A 17500-nucleotide genomic window follows, 5' to 3' on the forward strand; every position below is an offset into this window, starting at 1 on the left:
GAGAGAGAGAGAGAGCTAGAGACATTTATATATATAGAGCGAGAGATAGATAGATTATATATAGAGAGAGAGAGAGAGAGAGAGAGAGAGATATAGAGCGAGAGAGAGAGAGAGAGAGAGAGAGAGAGAGAGAGATTTATATATATAGAGCGCGAGAGATCTCTATATTTATATATATATATATATATACACACACACACACACACACACATACATACATACATTCTTCACTTACCTCATCCTTCCATTTTGCTTTTAAATGTCTTTATTTCTTCTGAGAAATCCTCACTTCCTGTTCTTCTGTCTGTAACTCCACACAGTAATGTGAGGCTTTCTCCCTGGTGTGGAGTGTCGTGCTCGCCCCCTCCCTTGGACTACAGGAGAGTCAGGACGCTCTCTACGTTGCAGATAGAGAAAGGAGCTGTGTGCTTGTAGTCCAAGGGAGGGGGGCGAGCACGACACTCCACACCACGGAGAAAGCCTCGCATTACTGTGTGGAGTTACAGACAGAAGAACAGGAAGTGAGGATTTTTAAGAAGAAATAAAGACATTTAAAAGCAAAATGGAAGGATGAGGTAAGTGAAGGAAGACTGCACTAAGGTAAAGGAAGCTATTTAGGATTTTTTTTTTTTTTTTTTTTACCTTTACAACCCCTTTAACCGCTGGCTGCCCTACGAAATGCAGAATCGCGGCATCAGAGAGGGTTGGCTTTGACCACTTCAGCCCCGGACCATTTGGCTGCCTAATGACTGTGCCACTTTTTGCGATTTGGCACTGCGTCGCTTTAACAATTTGACAATTGCGCTGTCGTGCGACGTGGCTCCCAAACAAAATTGGCGTCCTAAGGAGGACTGCACTAAGGTAAAGGAAGCTATTTAGGATTTTTTTTTTTTGTTTTACCTTTAAAACGCTCTCCACCCCCCCAAAAAAACAGAAGCTCCACCCACCTGTCTGTTCCGCTCATCCGTAATCCTTTGGATCTGGATCTTTTTCCGGCCCATGGTTCCTATAAATCCAGAGGAGGCTCTTGCGCAGAAAGGGTGCCCGTCTTTGAATCCGCTCTCGCCTTCACGGTACGACCATGAAATAACCAAAAAAAAAAAAAAAGAAAAACCAAAAAAAAAAAAAAAACTCCCCCCGTTCGTCGTTCCTCTTAGTTCATGTCATTTGCCTGCAGCTTCCAGATGTGGTGGAGGGCTCCGTCCGGGTTCAGTTCTGTGATGGAGAGAGAGAGAGAGAGCATGTGAAAAGTGTGTTTCCCATCAGAGAGAGCTCAGCCTTGTTAAATCCTATTCCCCCCCGGGGATACGGCAAAACCCCCGCTACATCGCCCCCCCCCCCCCCCTGTCCGCCCGGCAAGCAAACTCTCCCCAAAGCCTGTTAACAGTTTAAAAATCAATCATGTTTTATCTTCCTTATTATCGCTTTTCTACGACATGCTGATTGTGGCAGAAACCCGGGGAAAGTACGTCCCCCCGTCCCCGTCCCCAATAGATGCTGTATGGTATTGTGCCCATTCCTTTTATATGACGAGCCCCCCCCAATAGATGCTGTATGGTATTGTGCCCATTCCTTTTATATGACGAGCCCCCCCCCCCCCAATAGATGCTGTATGGTATTGTGCCCATCCCTTTTATATGACGAGCCCCCCCCCCCCCCCAATAGATGCTGTATGGTATTGTGCCCATTCCTTTTATATGACGAGCCCCCCCCCCCCCAATAGATGCTGTATGGTATTGTGCCCATTCCTTTTATATGACGAGCCCCCCCCCCCCCAATAGATGCTGTATGGTATTGTGCCCATTCCTTTTATGTGACGAGCCCCCCCCAATAGATGCTGTATGGTATTGTGCCCATTCCTTTTATATGACGAGCCCCCCCCAATAGATGCTGTATGGTATTGTGCCCATTCCTTTTATATGACGAGCCCCCCCCCCCCCCAATAGATGCTGTATGGTATTGTGCCCATTCCTTTTATATGACGAGCCCCCCCCCCCCCCCAATAGATGCTGTATGGTATTGTGCCCATTCCTTTTATGTGACGAGCCCCCCCCAATAGATGCTGTATGGTATTGTGCCCATTCCTTTTATGTGACGAGCCCCCCCCAATAGATGCTGTATGGTATTGTGCCCATTCCTTTTATGTGACGAGCCCCCCCCAATAGATGCTGTATGGTATTGTGCCCATTCCTTTTATGTGACGAGCCCCCCCCAATAGATGCTGTATGGTATTGTGCCCATTCCTTTTATGTGACGAGCCCCCCCCAATAGATGCTGTATGGTATTGTGCCCATTCCTTTTATATGACGAGCCCCCCCCAATAGATGCTGTATGGTATTGTGCCCATTCCTTTTATATGACGAGCCCCCCCCCCCCCAATAGATGCTGTATGGTATTGTGCCCATTCCTTTTATATGACGAGCCCCCCCTGAGTATTGAAGGGAACGATCGTTCAGGATGCATTTCTAAGAGACTCGGTTTTTCCCCCTCAAAATGTAATGGTTTGCTAAAGCGAAGGCAGAACGTAAAAAGATTATTTTGCTTGTCTCTACTCGTCCCTCTTCTTCTCATGCTAAAAAAAAAAAAAAAAAATTAATTACGTTCATTTTGGATCCAGTGATGTCATCACTGGGTCTCTGTGCTTCTCTATGAAAAGCTAGGCAGATCATGGCTGGTGGGAGGGGCCTGAAAGCACCCTGCCTCCTCCTCTCGAGAGTCAGCAAAAGAAAGGGGGTGGGCTCGCCCGCTCAACACACACGTGTCACCGGGCCGCTGAGCGCACGCTCACTGTGCTTTCCTATGACGGCTCTCAGTCCCCACTAACAACTGGTAAGTCAGACGGTCTCCTTAGGAGGACAACAGTGGACCCCTGTCTGCTCATGGGTCCACCCCGTTTAAAGGATGGGGCCCGGTCACCCCGTTTGAAAGGATGGGGCCCCCCTGTTGAAACTGATGGGACCCGGGCCCCCCTGTTTAAAACTGATGGGACCCGGCACCCCTGTTTAAACTGATGGAACACAGGCCCCATTTGAACTGTTGGGGCCCGGGTCCCCCTTTTGAACCGATGGGGCCCAGGCCCCATACAGGAGGAGGGCTGGCTGTACTGCCTTATTAGTAGCCCCATTTGTAAGGATACGTTTCTTTCTGATGACAACAGTGGCCTGGGTCCCCCTTTTAAACTGATGGGGCCGGGCCCCATACCCTGTTTGTTAGGGTATCAGCGGATGGTGCCTGGGTATTGTGTCTATCAGAAGCCTGTGTGACACGGTGACAACTCAGGAATGCAATTGGAGACAGAGTGTTGTCACCCGATTACAGGAAGTGCCAGAACAAGGCTCTTTAGGGCTGGATCCGCAGGGATTATTTTAACACCTTCCTTCCGCCCCAAGCAGCCCTTTAAAAGGTTATGAACGCATGGAGGGGGTGGCAAGGATCGGCGATTATAGTGCCAATCCTCAGTGGCGTCACTAGGGTTGGTGTCACCCGGTGCGGTAAAACATGGTGTCACCCCCCCCCCCCCCCTCTGTCTAGGCTGCCCAGCACCAAGCAGGCAGTGCACGGGCACGGGGCGCACCCCAAACCAACCCCTGTAAATTATAGTATAGGGCAGTATAGTGGCAGGTTAGGGTAGTATAGAGTGGTAAAGTGGCAGGTTGGTGTAGTGGGGTGGTATAGGACAGGTTAAGGTGGTATAGGGCATGTTGGGGTGATATAGGGTAGTTTGGGGTGGTATAGGGCAACTTAGAGTTGCATAGGGCAGGTTGGGGTGGTATAGGGCAAGTTAGGGTGGCATAGGGCAAGTTGGGATGGTACAGGGCAAGTTAGGGTGGCATTGGGGTGGTATAGGGCAAGTTATGGTGGCATAGGGCAGATTGGGGTGGTACAGGGCAAGTTAGGGTGGCACAGGGCAAGTTGGGGTGGCATGGGAAAGTTTGGGGTGGCACAGGGCAGGCTGGGTGGTACAGGGCAGGCTGGGGTGGTACAGGGCTGTTTGGGGGGGTACAGGGCAGGCTGGGGTGGTACAGGGCAGGCTGGGGTGGTACAGGGCTGTTTGGGGGGTGGTACAGGGCAGGCTGGGGTGGTACAGGGCAGGCTGGGCATGTCAGCTAAAAAAAACAAAAAAAAAGGGGATGGTGTCACCCCTATAGCGGGTGTCACCCGGTGTGGACCGCACCCCCCGCACCCCCCTAGCAACGCCTCTGCCAATCCTGCAGAAGAAAAGGGGCTAAAGTAATCCCTGGCGATCCTGCCATGAAGAGCCTTGTTCTGGCACTTCCTGTTATAGAGTGACAACGCTGTGTCCCCGCCTCCCAACTGTGCTCCCGAGTTGTCACCCTGGCTTCTGATAGAAACGCACAATACCAAGACACGGTCCGCTGTTATCATAAAGAAACCCAACCTTACAAACAGGGCTGCCAATAAGGCAGTACAGCCAACCCTCTAGTACGGGGCCCCATCAGTTTAAAAGGGGGGGGGACCTCTCCATCACCTACAGAACATTGGAGTATCAGCTTTGGGTGGGGCAACCCTATAAATAAAACCTTGCTCAGTCCAAAAAAGTCCCCCGGCTAAAAAAAAAAAAAAAAACCTTCAACCAAAAAGGGAGGATTCTTGGAGACCTACTCAAAACAGGAAACTTTTCTTTGTTGTCTTGAGCGAAACGCATGAGTCACTGCACTATCATAGCAACCCACGGCTTTGTGTGTCTGTGTGCGTGTGCGTGGCGGAGGGGACGGCCAAGGAACGCCGAAAAAGGCCCCCCCCCCCAGCCGACGCCGTCGTCTCCACAAATTGTTCTGCGCTCTGCGGTCCATTGTTTTCCAGCGGAGGAATTTTACACTTGCCGTCCCAAAAATAGCCAAAGCGAGTTAAAAATAGCCAACCCGCTGTAGATTCTCTGGCCAGGAAAAGGCGGAGAGGAAAAAAAAAAGTTGGAACAGGTCGGATTCCCGAAATGTGTTTTGGAAAAGCAGCTGGGAGGAATCTGTGAACCGGCAGAAGGATGGGACAACCACGGAGGAGGCATAGAGACTTCTATAGAGGGATGTACAGTAGAATACTCATGGTGTCTTACTAAAAGATTGGAAGTAAAAACGTGGAGCCGATCATCTCTGATAGAGCAGCCATTCTCAGCCGGGGCTCCATGGAACCTAGGGTTCCTCAAGGGGTGGTTAGGGGTTCCTTTAAGATGGGACTTTCCATCTGATGGTGCCTGCATAGGTCCAATGCCACTTGGAAGAGCCAGTGGGATTACTGAAAGGGTATAATTTAGTTCGGGGGGTTATTTTCTCACTTATCCCCACAGGGGTTCTAATGACCTCTGAAGGACTATTCTTACAAGGGGTTCATTTTCCCAATGACCCCTGAAGGACTGATCTTACGAGGGGCTAATTTTCCTAATTACACCTGAGAAACGAATCTTACAAGGGGTTAATTTTTTCCCCCCAATGGCCCTCGAAGGACCAATTTTACAAGGGGTTCATTTTGCCAATGACCCCTGAAGTACTAATCTTACAATATGTTAATTTTCCCAGTGATCCCCAAAGGATCGATCTTACTAGAGGTTCATTTTCCCAATGACCTCTGAAGGACAAATCTTACAGGGGGTTCATTTTCCCAGTGACCCCTAAAAAACTAATCCTACAATTGGATCGTTTTCCTAATGACCCCAGAAAGACTAATCTTACAATGGGTTCATTTTCCCAATGACCCCTGAAGGACCAATTTTACAATGGGTTACTTTTCCCAACGACCCCTGAAGGACCAATTTTACAAGGGGTTCATTTTCCCAATGACCCCTGAAGGACCAATCTTACAAGGGATTAATTTTTGCCAACGACCCCTGAAGGACCAATTTTACAGGGGGTTCATTTTGCCAATGACCCCTGAAGGACCAATTTTACAAGGGGTTCATTTTTGCAATGACCCCTGAAGGACCAATCTTACAATGGGTTACTTTTCCCAACGACCCCTGAAGGACCAATCTTACAGGGGGTTCATTTTCCCAATGACCCCTGAAGGACCAATCTTACAAGGAGTTCATTTTCCCAATGACCCCTGAAGGACCAATCTTACAAGGGGTTAATTTTTCCAATGTCCCCTGAAGGACTAATCTTAAAATGGATTAATTTTCCCAATGACCCCTAAAAGACTAATCCTACAATTGGATCATTTTCCTAATAAACCCAGAAGTGCTGTGCTGATCTTACAAGGGGTTCATTTTTCCAACGACCCCTGTAGGATCAATCTTACAAGGGGTTAATTTTTCCAAAAAATCCTAAAGAACTAATCCTACAAGGGGATCATTTTCCCAATGACACCCGAAAGACGAATTTTACAAGAGGATCATTTTCCTGATGACCCCTGAAGGATTAATCTTACAAGAGGATCATTTTCCCAATGGCCCCTGAAGGACTAATCCTACAAGGAGTTCATTTTTTCCGATGACCCCTGAAGGACTAATCCTACAAGGAGTTCATTTTTTCCAATGACCCTTGAAAGACTAATCTTACAAGGAGCTCCAAGATTTCAAGGATTCCTCAGGGGTAAAAAGGATGAGAAAAGCCCCAACATCAGCCATGGGTGCCAAGGCTTTAGGAAACGTGTCCTCCTCTCAAGAAGACAAACCAAAAGTGAAGGAAGCCCCACTACTGCCAAAAGCTTGCTTTGCCTTTTCCATAAACTTTGTTACACAGTGTGCATCACAAAAAAAAATGGCATCCACCACACCCTGCTCCTCCTCCAATGCATTTCACCCCAGGAGTTGCTTAATCATGTCAAATCGCATCTCAAATCGGCGGCAATGGCACTGTCCTAATCGGTGCGACGCCACATCTGCGGCGCTGCACCGATTTCAAAAAGTAGTTCCTGTACTACTTTTTGCGATTTCGGGCCGCGATTTACATTGAACCCTGCACAGATGTCTCTTAAATCGCGGCCGAAATCGCAGCAAAATCGCGGCAAATCGCAGCCGCGAAATCGCGGTAAAATCGAGATTTTTACCGCGATTTTGAATTCGCAGCAGTGTGAACCTAGCCTAAAGAGAAGATTTGAAAGGTGCTCCATTTTAAAAATGCAGTTCAATAAACAACAACATTGTGAAAATGTGAGCCGTGTATTGAGCTCCGTTCATCAATAGCTGAATTCTGATTGCTCTCCTCGTTCTTTGCGCATGGCTTTAGGTCTCATTCAGTGAAGTCTTTAAGCTCCTCCTTTTAGAAAGGTGGCCAAACTGTCCAGCCCACAACAAAGGGGACCAGAGCCGTTTCCGCGTATCTGTCGAATCAGCACGTGGCCCTTCTTGCAAGTGCCGGAATTCACACTAACACCTGTTCACGACGGCGCTGGATCCAATTATGCTTGTGCTGCTCCATCTGCTAATTAAAAACCTGCAGTTCTATCTTTAGCTATGAGGGGAAAATGCTACCTGTGTGTTAAAAAAAAAAGTATTGGTACCATTCCAGAAAACATTTCATCTCCATGCCTAGGAATTCAACGTATGACTCCTGCCCTATAAAAAGGTTCAAAATGGCAGCCCTGAAGGAAGAAATAGTACGAGGGTCAACTGTCCAAAGCGTTGCCGCTTCATAAATGTCAAACCTCTATGGTTTATTTTTAAGCAACAGGTCAAGTGTATTCAGAAAAGGTGTATCTTTTCTCTCACTTATGTTTACTAACGTGCAACAGGGGTAGTTGGCCAGCCCAGAACTTTCTGTGACCGGTCATGGACAAACAAGACTCCTGATGGGTTTTTCAGAGTGTTCCCAGGCCCACCCCCAAGAGCCATAACTGCTTCCATGTGTCCCAGGTCCGAGTTTTCCAGAAACAGATCTATTAAAACATCTCAGAGGCCATATATGTGAAAAATTCTGTAATCTGTAGCAACCAGTCGAAACTCAGCTTTACTGGTCTTCACCCAACCTCCGTAAAAATCAGTTGAAACTCAGCTTTACTGGTCTTCACCCAACCTCCGTAAAAATCAGTTGAAACTCAGCTTTACTGGTCTTCACCCAACTTCCATAGAAATCAGTTGAAACTCAGCTTTACTGGTCTTCACCCAACTTCTGTAAAAATCAGTTGAAACTCATCTGAACTGGTCTTCACCCAACTTCCATAGAAATCAATTGAAACTCCGCTTTACTGGTCTTCACCCAACTTCCATAGAAATCAGTTGAAACTCAGCTTTACTGGTCTCCACCCAACTTCCATAGAAATCAGTTGAAACTCAGCTTTACTGGTCTTCACCCAACTTCCATAGAAATCAGTTGAAACTCAGCTTTACTGGTCTTCACCCAACTTCTGTAAAGATCAGTTGAAACTCAGCTTTACTGGTCTTCACACAACTTCCATAAAAATCAGTTGAAACTCAGGTTTATTGGTCTTCACCCAACTTCCATAGAAATCAGTTGAAACTCAGCTTTACTGGTCTTCACCCAACTTCCGTAAAAATCAGTTGAAACTCAGCTTTACTGGTCTTCACCCAACTTCCGTAAAAATCAGTTGAAACTCAGCTTTACTGGTCTTCACCCAACCTCCGTAGAAATCAGTTGAAACTCAGCTTTACTGGTCTTCACCCAACCTCCGTAGAAATCAGTTGAAACTCAGCTTTACTGGTCTTCACCCAACTTCCATAGAAATCATTTGAAACGCAGCTTTACTGGTCTTCACCCAACTTCCGCATAAAAGCCAAATGCTTTTTTAGAGCAAATGGTTAGAACTTATCAATCTTTATTGCTGTTGGTATTCTTACCTAGATTGCCCCCCTCTTCCTGTCCCGACAGGAAGAGAAAACTTTCCAGAAGTCGCACAAAATCAGACCTTTGACATCATTAATTGGGAGGTCAATTTTGTCTTTGGTCATGTTCCGGTAGTAAGTCACAAGTTTTCGAAGGTTTTTTCCCCCTCTTAGTTCATGTTTTGTTAGAATTTGTAAAATTTTGTATTGTTCCTTCACTTTCTGCTCTAGTAACAGAAAGGACTTGAGGGTGAATCTCAGACAGTAGACAGTATTAAGAAGCTAACCAAAGGTTTTACCCCTTTTCCATGATGTCCTAAAAAGTCTCAGGAAGGGCCTTCACAATTTTCAATGAGAAAATGCTTGTAGTTCTAATGTATGCAAGATGTTTAATTGCATTTAATAGAATATCCATTCTTAACCAGGGTTCCTCAAGAAATTCGATCAACAAAGAAAAAAAACGGCGCAAACGCCTACCTCCAGCACTTTATTAAAGGGTTAAAAGGTACAAATTATACTCCCAAACCAAAAAGGTTTAGTAGCATTTCAACATGACAGAATCCAGAAGTCAGCCTTCCAACCTCATGGAATTATGCAGATGACAGACCAGCTGACGGGTTTCGGGGAACTTGCCCCCTTCCTCAGATCAACAGCCATTGCTCTAAAGGGGGCAAAAAGCCACCCTTACAGACATAAAAATAATCATTGGCGTCATGCTGTTGCCTCTGCCAAGTGGCGTTGGACTTGGAATTATGGAGGCACCAAGGTGCTGAAGGTTAGTCCACCACAGCTCAATAAACCCCCTAAAAGCCTCTGGAGGAACCAAGGAACAATTTAGCCTTGACACTTTACATTAATGATGCGAATGCCTTGGGCATTGTGCATAGGCAATGCGGCCTTCCACATATCAGGGAATCCAGTACGGCACAAACAAATAATAAAAAGGGCACAAATGCTGAGTGCATTACCTCCAGCATTTAGGATTAAAAAGTACAAATTATACTAACAAACCAAATAGGATTAGTAGTGTTTCAACATGACGGATTCCAGAAGTCAGCCTTTCAACCTCATGGAATTATGAGACCAGCTGACGGGTTTCGGGGGTGCCTGCCCCTTTCCTCAGAGCAACAGCCATTGTATTTTCAGCCAGTCCCCCAAAATACATCAGCTGATCTGTCATCCACATATATCCATGTGTTTGGAAGGCTGACTTCAGGATTCTGTCATATTGGAAGGCTGACTTCTGGATTCTGTCATGTTGATACGCTTACTAATCCTATTTAGTTTGTAAGTATCATTTGTACTTTTTAATCCTTTAATAGTGCTGGAGGTAATGCACCCTAGGTGCCCTTTTTGTTCTTTGTTCAGTACTGGATTCCCCCAATCTGTGGAGGGCTACATCACCCTTAGGCTTAATGTACACGGGACGTTTTAAAACCTCTCCTGAACGATTTAACTTGACAGATAGTAGCCGATGTTTAAAAAAAATGTCCCTTTGCCACGTTTACATGCCGCGTTTAAGTTTACCAGCAGCAGTGTACATGAAGCCTTAGGCCTCGTAAACACGACCGTTTTCCTCGACAGAATCCATCAAGAAACTTGGTTTCAGAGCTTTTTTGCCGAGGAAAACGGCCGTGTGTATGTTTTTCATCGAGAAAACGATCGAGGAACTCGACGAGAGTCTCAATTTCCTCGTCGTGTTCCTCGTCGGGCTGGTTTTCGACGAGAAACACATTCGTGTGTATGCTTAGAAACCCGCACATGCTCAGAATAAAGTATGAGACGGGAGCGAACCTTCGGTAAAAGTAGCGTTCGTAATGGAGATAGCACATTCGTCACTCTGTAACAGACTGAAAAGCGCGAATCGTCACTCAAACTTTTACTAACACGCGGCAACAGGAGATTAGCAAAAGCAGCCCCAAGGGTGGCGCCAATGGAATGGAACTTCCCTTTTATAGTGCCGTCGTACGTGTTGAACGTCACCGCGTTTGAGAACGACGAGATTTTGTCTTGACAGTGTGTACGCAAAGAAAGCTGGTCAAGTTTCTCAACAAGCCTAACAAGGAACTCATCGAGGAAAACAATGTTTCATTCACGACGAGTTCCTCGGTCGTGTGTACGAGGCCTCATATTCAGCCAGAGTTGCACAGTGGTCATGGCATTTGTATCATTTATGGCAAACTTCCATAAGATATCTGACCACTAAAGTGTCAAGTTTACATTGTTCCTTGGTTCCTCCAGAGGTTTCCAGGGGGTTCTTTGAGCTGTGGTGGACTGATCTCCCCATCTTGGTGCCTCCATAGATCCAGGTCCAACGTCACTTGGCAGAGGCAGCAACACGACACCAATGATTATTATTATTCTGTAAGAATGGCGTTCTGCCCGATTTAGGGCAATGGCTGTTGCTTCGAGAAAGGGGGAAAGTCCTCCGAAACACGTCAGCTGGTCTGTCATCTGCATTTATGGTAAAGTGTCAAGGTTAAATTGTTCCTTGGTTCCTCCAGAGGCTTTTAGAGGGTTTATTGAGCTGTGGTGGACTAACCTTCCACCTTGGTGCCTCCATAATTCCAAGTCCAACGCCACTTGGCAGAGGCAACAGCATGACACCAATGATTATTTTTATGTCTGTAAGGGTGGCTTTTTGCCCCCTTTAGAGCAATGGCTGTTGATCTGAGGAAGTCCCCCGAAACCCGTCAGCTGGTCTGTCATCTGCATAATTCCATGAGGTTGGAAGGCTGACTTCTGGATTCTGTCATGTTGAAATGCTACTAAATCTTTTTGGTTTGCGAGTATAATTTGTACTATTTAACCCTTTCTGCCCCCTTTCTGAGGGGAACATTCTGATCACCAATACAACGGACCCATTTTTTCACTCCGATTATATCATTTTAGCAGGGGGTTCCCTGAGATCTCGAAATGATCTCAAGTTTTTTTGGAGTAAAAAAGGTTGAGAAAAGCCGTAACAAAAGACCTGTACAGGTACAGCTGGTCCTAGCATGTACCAGCCCCGTCCTTTATCCTGAAGAAAAGATCTGTAAAAACCCACATTTCTGCTTGTGCTCTTCCCAACATTGCACGACTTTCTTTGAATATCCTGTGAACTTTACACCTCCGCATCCTAAGCACGTCTTCCTGTGAAAACTGCTTCCTAACTACCACAGCCCCAGGAGTCGGGTAACACAATCCTCAGAAAATGACGCTTAAAATAGTTAACTCTGATGGAAAAGCTGCAAAAAAAAAAAAAAAACACAACAAGAGATGACCCAGTTCATGACTCAGGCTCTATTTTAGAAAAGATGGTTTTCGATTGCTGGAATTATTTTTCCCCTCCCAGAATAGTCAGATTTATGCGGGGCAGAGAACCCCCCAGTTTAACTTAAACTTTAAGGCAAATTAATGCCTCTTGCCACCCCCCAGAAAACTGTCTTGGCCTGCCTTTGGTTACACTAGCCTTGCTTTAGTAGTACAGGTCAGACCAGGGCCAGCTATAGGAAATCCATGCATTTATTAATCATATGAATATAAGTAGCACGTTTACTGACCGCCTTAACCAGGGGTCTCCAAACTTTCTAAACAAAGCGCTCCCCGTCGTTGGCGCCTGCGACAGGAACAACGCTCCCCGTCGTTGGCGCCTGCGACAGGAACAGCGCCCCTGTCGTTGGCGCCTGCGACAGGAACAGCGCCCCCGTCGTTGGCGCCTGCGACAGGAACAGCGCCCCCGTCGTTGGCGCCTGCGACAGGAACAGCGCCCCCGTCGTTGGCGCCTGCGACAGGAACAGCGCCCCCGTCGTTGGCGCCTGCGACAGGAACAGCGCCCCCGTCGTTGGCGCCTGCGACAGGAACAGCGCCCCCGTCGTTGGCGCCTGCGACAGGAACAGCGCCCCCGTCGTTGGCGCCTGCGACAGGAACAGCGCCCACGTCTACTGACACCCTTACCAGGGGTCTCCAAACTTTCTAAACAAACTTTACTATCCTTCAGGCTTTAGAGGGGGCGGACTGTGGCCGTGGAACAGCGCCCCGTCGTTGGCGCCTGCGACAGGAACAGCGCCCCGTCGTTGGCGCCTGCGACAGGAACAGCGCCCCGTCGTTGGCGCCTGCGACAGGAACAGCGCCCCGTCGTTGGCGCCTGCGACAGGAACAGCGCCCCGTCGTTGGCGCCTGCGACAGGAACAGCGCCCCGTCGTTGGCGCCTGCGACAGGAACAGCGCCCCGTCGTTGGCGCCTGCGACAGGAACAGCGCCCCGTCGTTGGCGCCTGCGACAGGAACAGCGCCCCGTCGTTGGCGCCTGCGACAGGAACAGCGCCCCGTCGTTGGCGCCTGCGACAGGAACAGCGCCCCGTCGTTGGCGCCTGCGACAGGAACAGCGCCCACATCTACTGACAGCCTTAACCAGGGGTCTCCAAACTTTCTAAACAAAGTTTACTATCCTTCAGGCTTTTGCACAGGAACAGCTTCCCGTCGTTGGCGCCTGCCACAGGAACAGCGCCCCGTCGTTGGCGCCTGCCACAGGAACAGCGCCCACGTCTACTGACAGCCTTAACCAGGGATCTCCAAAGTTTACTATCCTTCAGGCTTTTGCACAGGAACAGCGCCCCGTCGTTGGCGCCTGCCACAGGAACAGCGCCCCTTCGTTGGCGCCTGCCACAGGAACAGCCCCCCGACGTAGGCGCCTGCCACAGGAACAGTGCCCCGATGTAGGCGCCTGTGACGGGAACAGCGCCCCGTCGTTGGCGCCTGCGACGGGAACAGCGCCCCGTCGTTATCGTCAGTGGAAGCAATAGTGTCCCCAAGGGCCGGATAAAGGCACACAAAGGGCCACAGTTTGGAGAACACTGGCCTAAACTATTGCCTGCAATGCCTCCCTGAACCATGTCAATGATGTGTAGGAGAAGGGCACAGCTTACAACAAAGCTGTTAGCTCTTGGTGGACCAGACTGGATGGCTGCTTTGACCATACAAGACCGGTGCTCTTTAGAACAGTCACAAAGAGCTGAAAGAAATTCTGTTGCTCTTAAAAAGGACTGTAGGCTGTTTATTGCCTCCAGCAGACACTGAAAAAAAAAATTGGACTTGGGGGCTCGGCTGTTGCTATACACCAGCTTTATTAATCCAGACCAGATCTCCAGGAATCTCGACCAAGCTGAGACCACAGGTCCCTCAACTTCTAGAAGACAACAAGAACTCTATTCAGTCCCACGCCTAGGCCCAGCACCATCTCTGAGGGACGTTGTTTAAAGAAACACACAATTCTTTTAAAGCACATAAACACAGGGCTGTCTATACAGCCGTTACAAGGGCATTAATTATTTTTCACCTTCTAGCAAGTCCCAGTTACGGGTCTAAATCTGCCCGAGGTCAACATAAGAATAGAGGGAGTGATTTGTTTTAGTCAGATCTGCCCACTTCGCCTACAATCAGTTCTTTCTTAAAAGGTTAAAAATGGCTAAAGTTTTGAGGGCTGCTTGGTGGTCATTTTGTTAGACGACAACAAGCACCAAACAATTAAATACAACCAGTAAGTACTTGAATTTTACTTGTTTCAGCCTTTTTTTAATCCACTGAACAGCAGATTTTAGACTGGGGGGAGGAAGAGCTAAGTACTTTAAACCAAGGGTCTCCAAACTTACTAAACAAAGGGCCAGTTCACGGTCCTTTAGGTTTAAAAGGTGGCCAGTGAAAGTAAACAATGCCCCATCATTGGTTTTAATGGGAGCAATAGAGCCCCATCATTGGCGTCAGTGGGAGCAATGGTGCTCCATCATTGGCGTCAGTGGGAGCAATGGTGCTCCATCATTGGCGTCAGTGGGAGCAATGGTGCTCCATCATTGGCGTCAGTGGGAGCAATGGTGCTCCATCATTGGCGTCAGTGGATGGAACGGTGCCCCATCACTGGCGTCAGTGGATGGAACGGTGTCCCATCACTGGCGTCAGTGGATGGAACGGTGTCCCATCACTGGCGTCAGTGGATGGAACGGTGTCCCATCACTGGCGTCAGTGGATGGAACGGTGTCCCATCACTGGCGTCAGTGGATGGAACGGTGTCCCATCACTGGCGTCAGTGGATGGAACGGTGTCCCATCACTGGCGTCAGTGGATGGAACGGTGTCCCATCACTGGCGTCAGTGGATGGAACGGTGTCCCATCACTGGCGTCAGTGGATGGAACGGTGTCCCATCACTGGCGTCAGTGGATGGAACGGTGTCCCATCACTGGCGTCAGTGGATGGAACGGTGTCCCATCACTGGCGTCAGTGGATGGAACGGTGTCCCATCACTGGCGTCAGTGGATGGAACGGTGTCCCATCACTGGCGTCAGTGGATGGAACGGTGTCCCATCACTGGCGTCAGTGGATGGAACGGTGTCCCATCACTGGCGTCAGTGGATGGAACGGTGTCCCATCACTGGCGTCAGTGGATGGAACGGTGTCCCATCACTGGCGTCAGTGGATGGAACGGTGTCCCATCACTGGCGTCAGTGGATGGAACGGTTTCCCATCATTGGCGTCAGTGGATGGAACGGTGTCCCATCATTGGTGTCAGTAGATGAAATGATGGCCCATCATTTGTGTCAGTGGATGGAATGGTGTAACATCATTGGTGCAATTGGATGAAATGGTGCCACTCCCATCGGTGTCAGTGGATGCAATGGTGCCCCAAGGGACAGATATAGACAACCAAAGGGCCACATCCAGCCCAGTTTGGAGACCACTGCTCTGAGGGTTTACGACAGGGGTCTCTAACTGGCAGTCCTCCAGCTGTTGTGAAACTACAAGTCCCATCATGCCTCTGCCTGTGGGAGTCATGCTTGTAACGGTCAGCCTTGCAATGCCTCATGGAACTTGTAGTTTTGCAACAGCTGGAGGGCCACCAGTTTGAGGCCCCTGCTTTACGGCATGAATATAGGATAACAATGAAAAGGCTAACAGGAGGGGTGGGCAGAAAGATGACCTCATCAGCCCGTTGCTACCCCTTCATTGATCAATCACTTGTTGGGGCCGGGACCATGCCAACTGCAAGTCAGGTCACCAGCCTGACAGCAGAAGTGCGTAAATCTCAGGAGATGGAGGTATTTTAGCTACCTGGAATAGAAAACTCCATGCAGTTCCGGTTTATGGAGGGAAATAGGCACAAGAGCCAGTCACGCAAAGCTACGATAGAAACCCCTTTACGACAGTTGCTTACTTTTTATCATGTCCGATGTTCCTCAACTTGCTTTTGCCATTTAGACAGAACAGGTCCTGGGAAACCCCTCAGAACCAGGTAATCAATACGAACCTTGTGTCATGTGGCAATGGGCAAGTGTTCCACTATCAGCCTGTTAAAATGGATGTCACTGATAATTTGGAAGTAAAATACCCTGGATCTTATCTTTGGGATGCAATACAGCCATTACTAATCTTCCCGACACTTTAGCTGTCACTGGACTCTATCTCCTATGATGCATCACCTGCCAAGACACTTAGCAATTGACCAAGATGCCTGGTTTTGGTCACTCTCCTACACAAATCTTAAAGAGCTTTTCCACTTTCTGTCTCGAAACTCCAGCCGATCATCTACAATCACTTCAAGCACAAAGCCACCCAAAAGTTTTTGTTTTTTTTGCCTGCCATGGGTTTCGAAATCTTAACCACCTACTATGGAAACCCTGCTGGCATTCTTAAAAAAAAGATCCTTGACACGAAAAAAAAAGAAAGCTTGGTTAAGTCTCAGACCTGCTTGTCGGAATTAGTACTAACCCAAGCCATACATGGGTCGAATTTCGAAAGAATTTTCTTTTTCGAAAATCTTATCTAAGAATTTTCGTTCGTATTTCGCATCATTAAAGTGGGCTGCAGCAACAGCCAATTTCCATGTGGCCATTGAATTTTAATAAATCGGATATGTTGAAAAATTTTTGAAAACAGAAAGATTTTCTAATCAATGATGGGAGAATCCTGCGAGAAATGTAATCGAAAAAGAAATGTGCATGTGCAAGAAAAGAAAATTCCCAGAAAGAAAAGAAGATTTCCAGACACAAAAATTATTTTCTGTAGCATCATGAGGTGAAATTGAAGGTTTGGTTGGTCGAAATTTTAAAATCAATGGTGGCATGGCCTGCCTATAAGGCCTCGTACACACGATAGGTTAAACAGAGGACAACGGTCTGATGGACCATTTTCATTTTCATTGGTCAAAACCGATCGTGTGTGGGCCCTATAGGTTATTTAACCATCGGTTAAAAAAAAGCCAACTTGCTTAAAATTTAACCGATGGATTCCTAACCGACAGGTCAAAACCGATCGTTAGTAGGCACGACCATCAATTAAAAATCTACGCATGCTCAGAATCAAGTCGACGCATGCCTGGAAGCATTGAACTTCATTTTCAGCACGTCGTTGTGTTTTATGAAACCGCGTTCTGACACGATCGGTTATTTAACCGATGGTGTGTGGGCGGGACGGACCATCAGTCAGCTTCATTGGTTAACCGATGAGAACGGTCCTTCAGACCGTTCTCATGGGATGGACTGAGCGTGTGTACGAGGCTTAAGGCTGATCAATGGAGGACCCAAGTGAGATAACCATGCCAATAACCTGTAAGGGAAAGTAGAAATCTTCTACCAGTTCACTCAAAGAAAACATCAGCTTTGCCGCACAAGAAAAGCTCCCTGTCAAACCTTCTGTCCTCTCGTGCGATTTCTCTATCCCAGATATCAAGTGTTGTCTACTTGTGGACCAAATACACGGCTGTTCATATGTCAAATGCCCATTGTTTGAGTGACATGTG

At 47.8% G+C, this 17500-nt stretch overlaps 1 protein-coding gene across 13 annotated transcripts in view; it reads right to left on the reverse strand.

Annotated features, from left to right (window-relative positions):
* Positions 1–17500, reverse strand: part of MEF2D (myocyte enhancer factor 2D) — a 309684-nt gene that overhangs the window by 110902 nt on the left and 181282 nt on the right. For all 13 annotated transcript variants that reach the window (XM_040332929.1, XM_040332932.1, XM_040332940.1 and 10 more), the window contains one exon: positions 948–1215. In XM_040332929.1, coding sequence (XP_040188863.1) covers positions 948–1001 — 54 coding nt within the window. In that variant the 5' untranslated portion in view covers positions 1002–1215. The remainder of the gene's footprint in view (positions 1–947; positions 1216–17500) is intronic.

The sequence above is a fragment of the Rana temporaria genome, chromosome 13, assembly GCF_905171775.1.
Source record: "Rana temporaria chromosome 13, aRanTem1.1, whole genome shotgun sequence".
Lineage (NCBI taxonomy): Eukaryota > Metazoa > Chordata > Amphibia > Anura > Ranidae > Rana > Rana temporaria.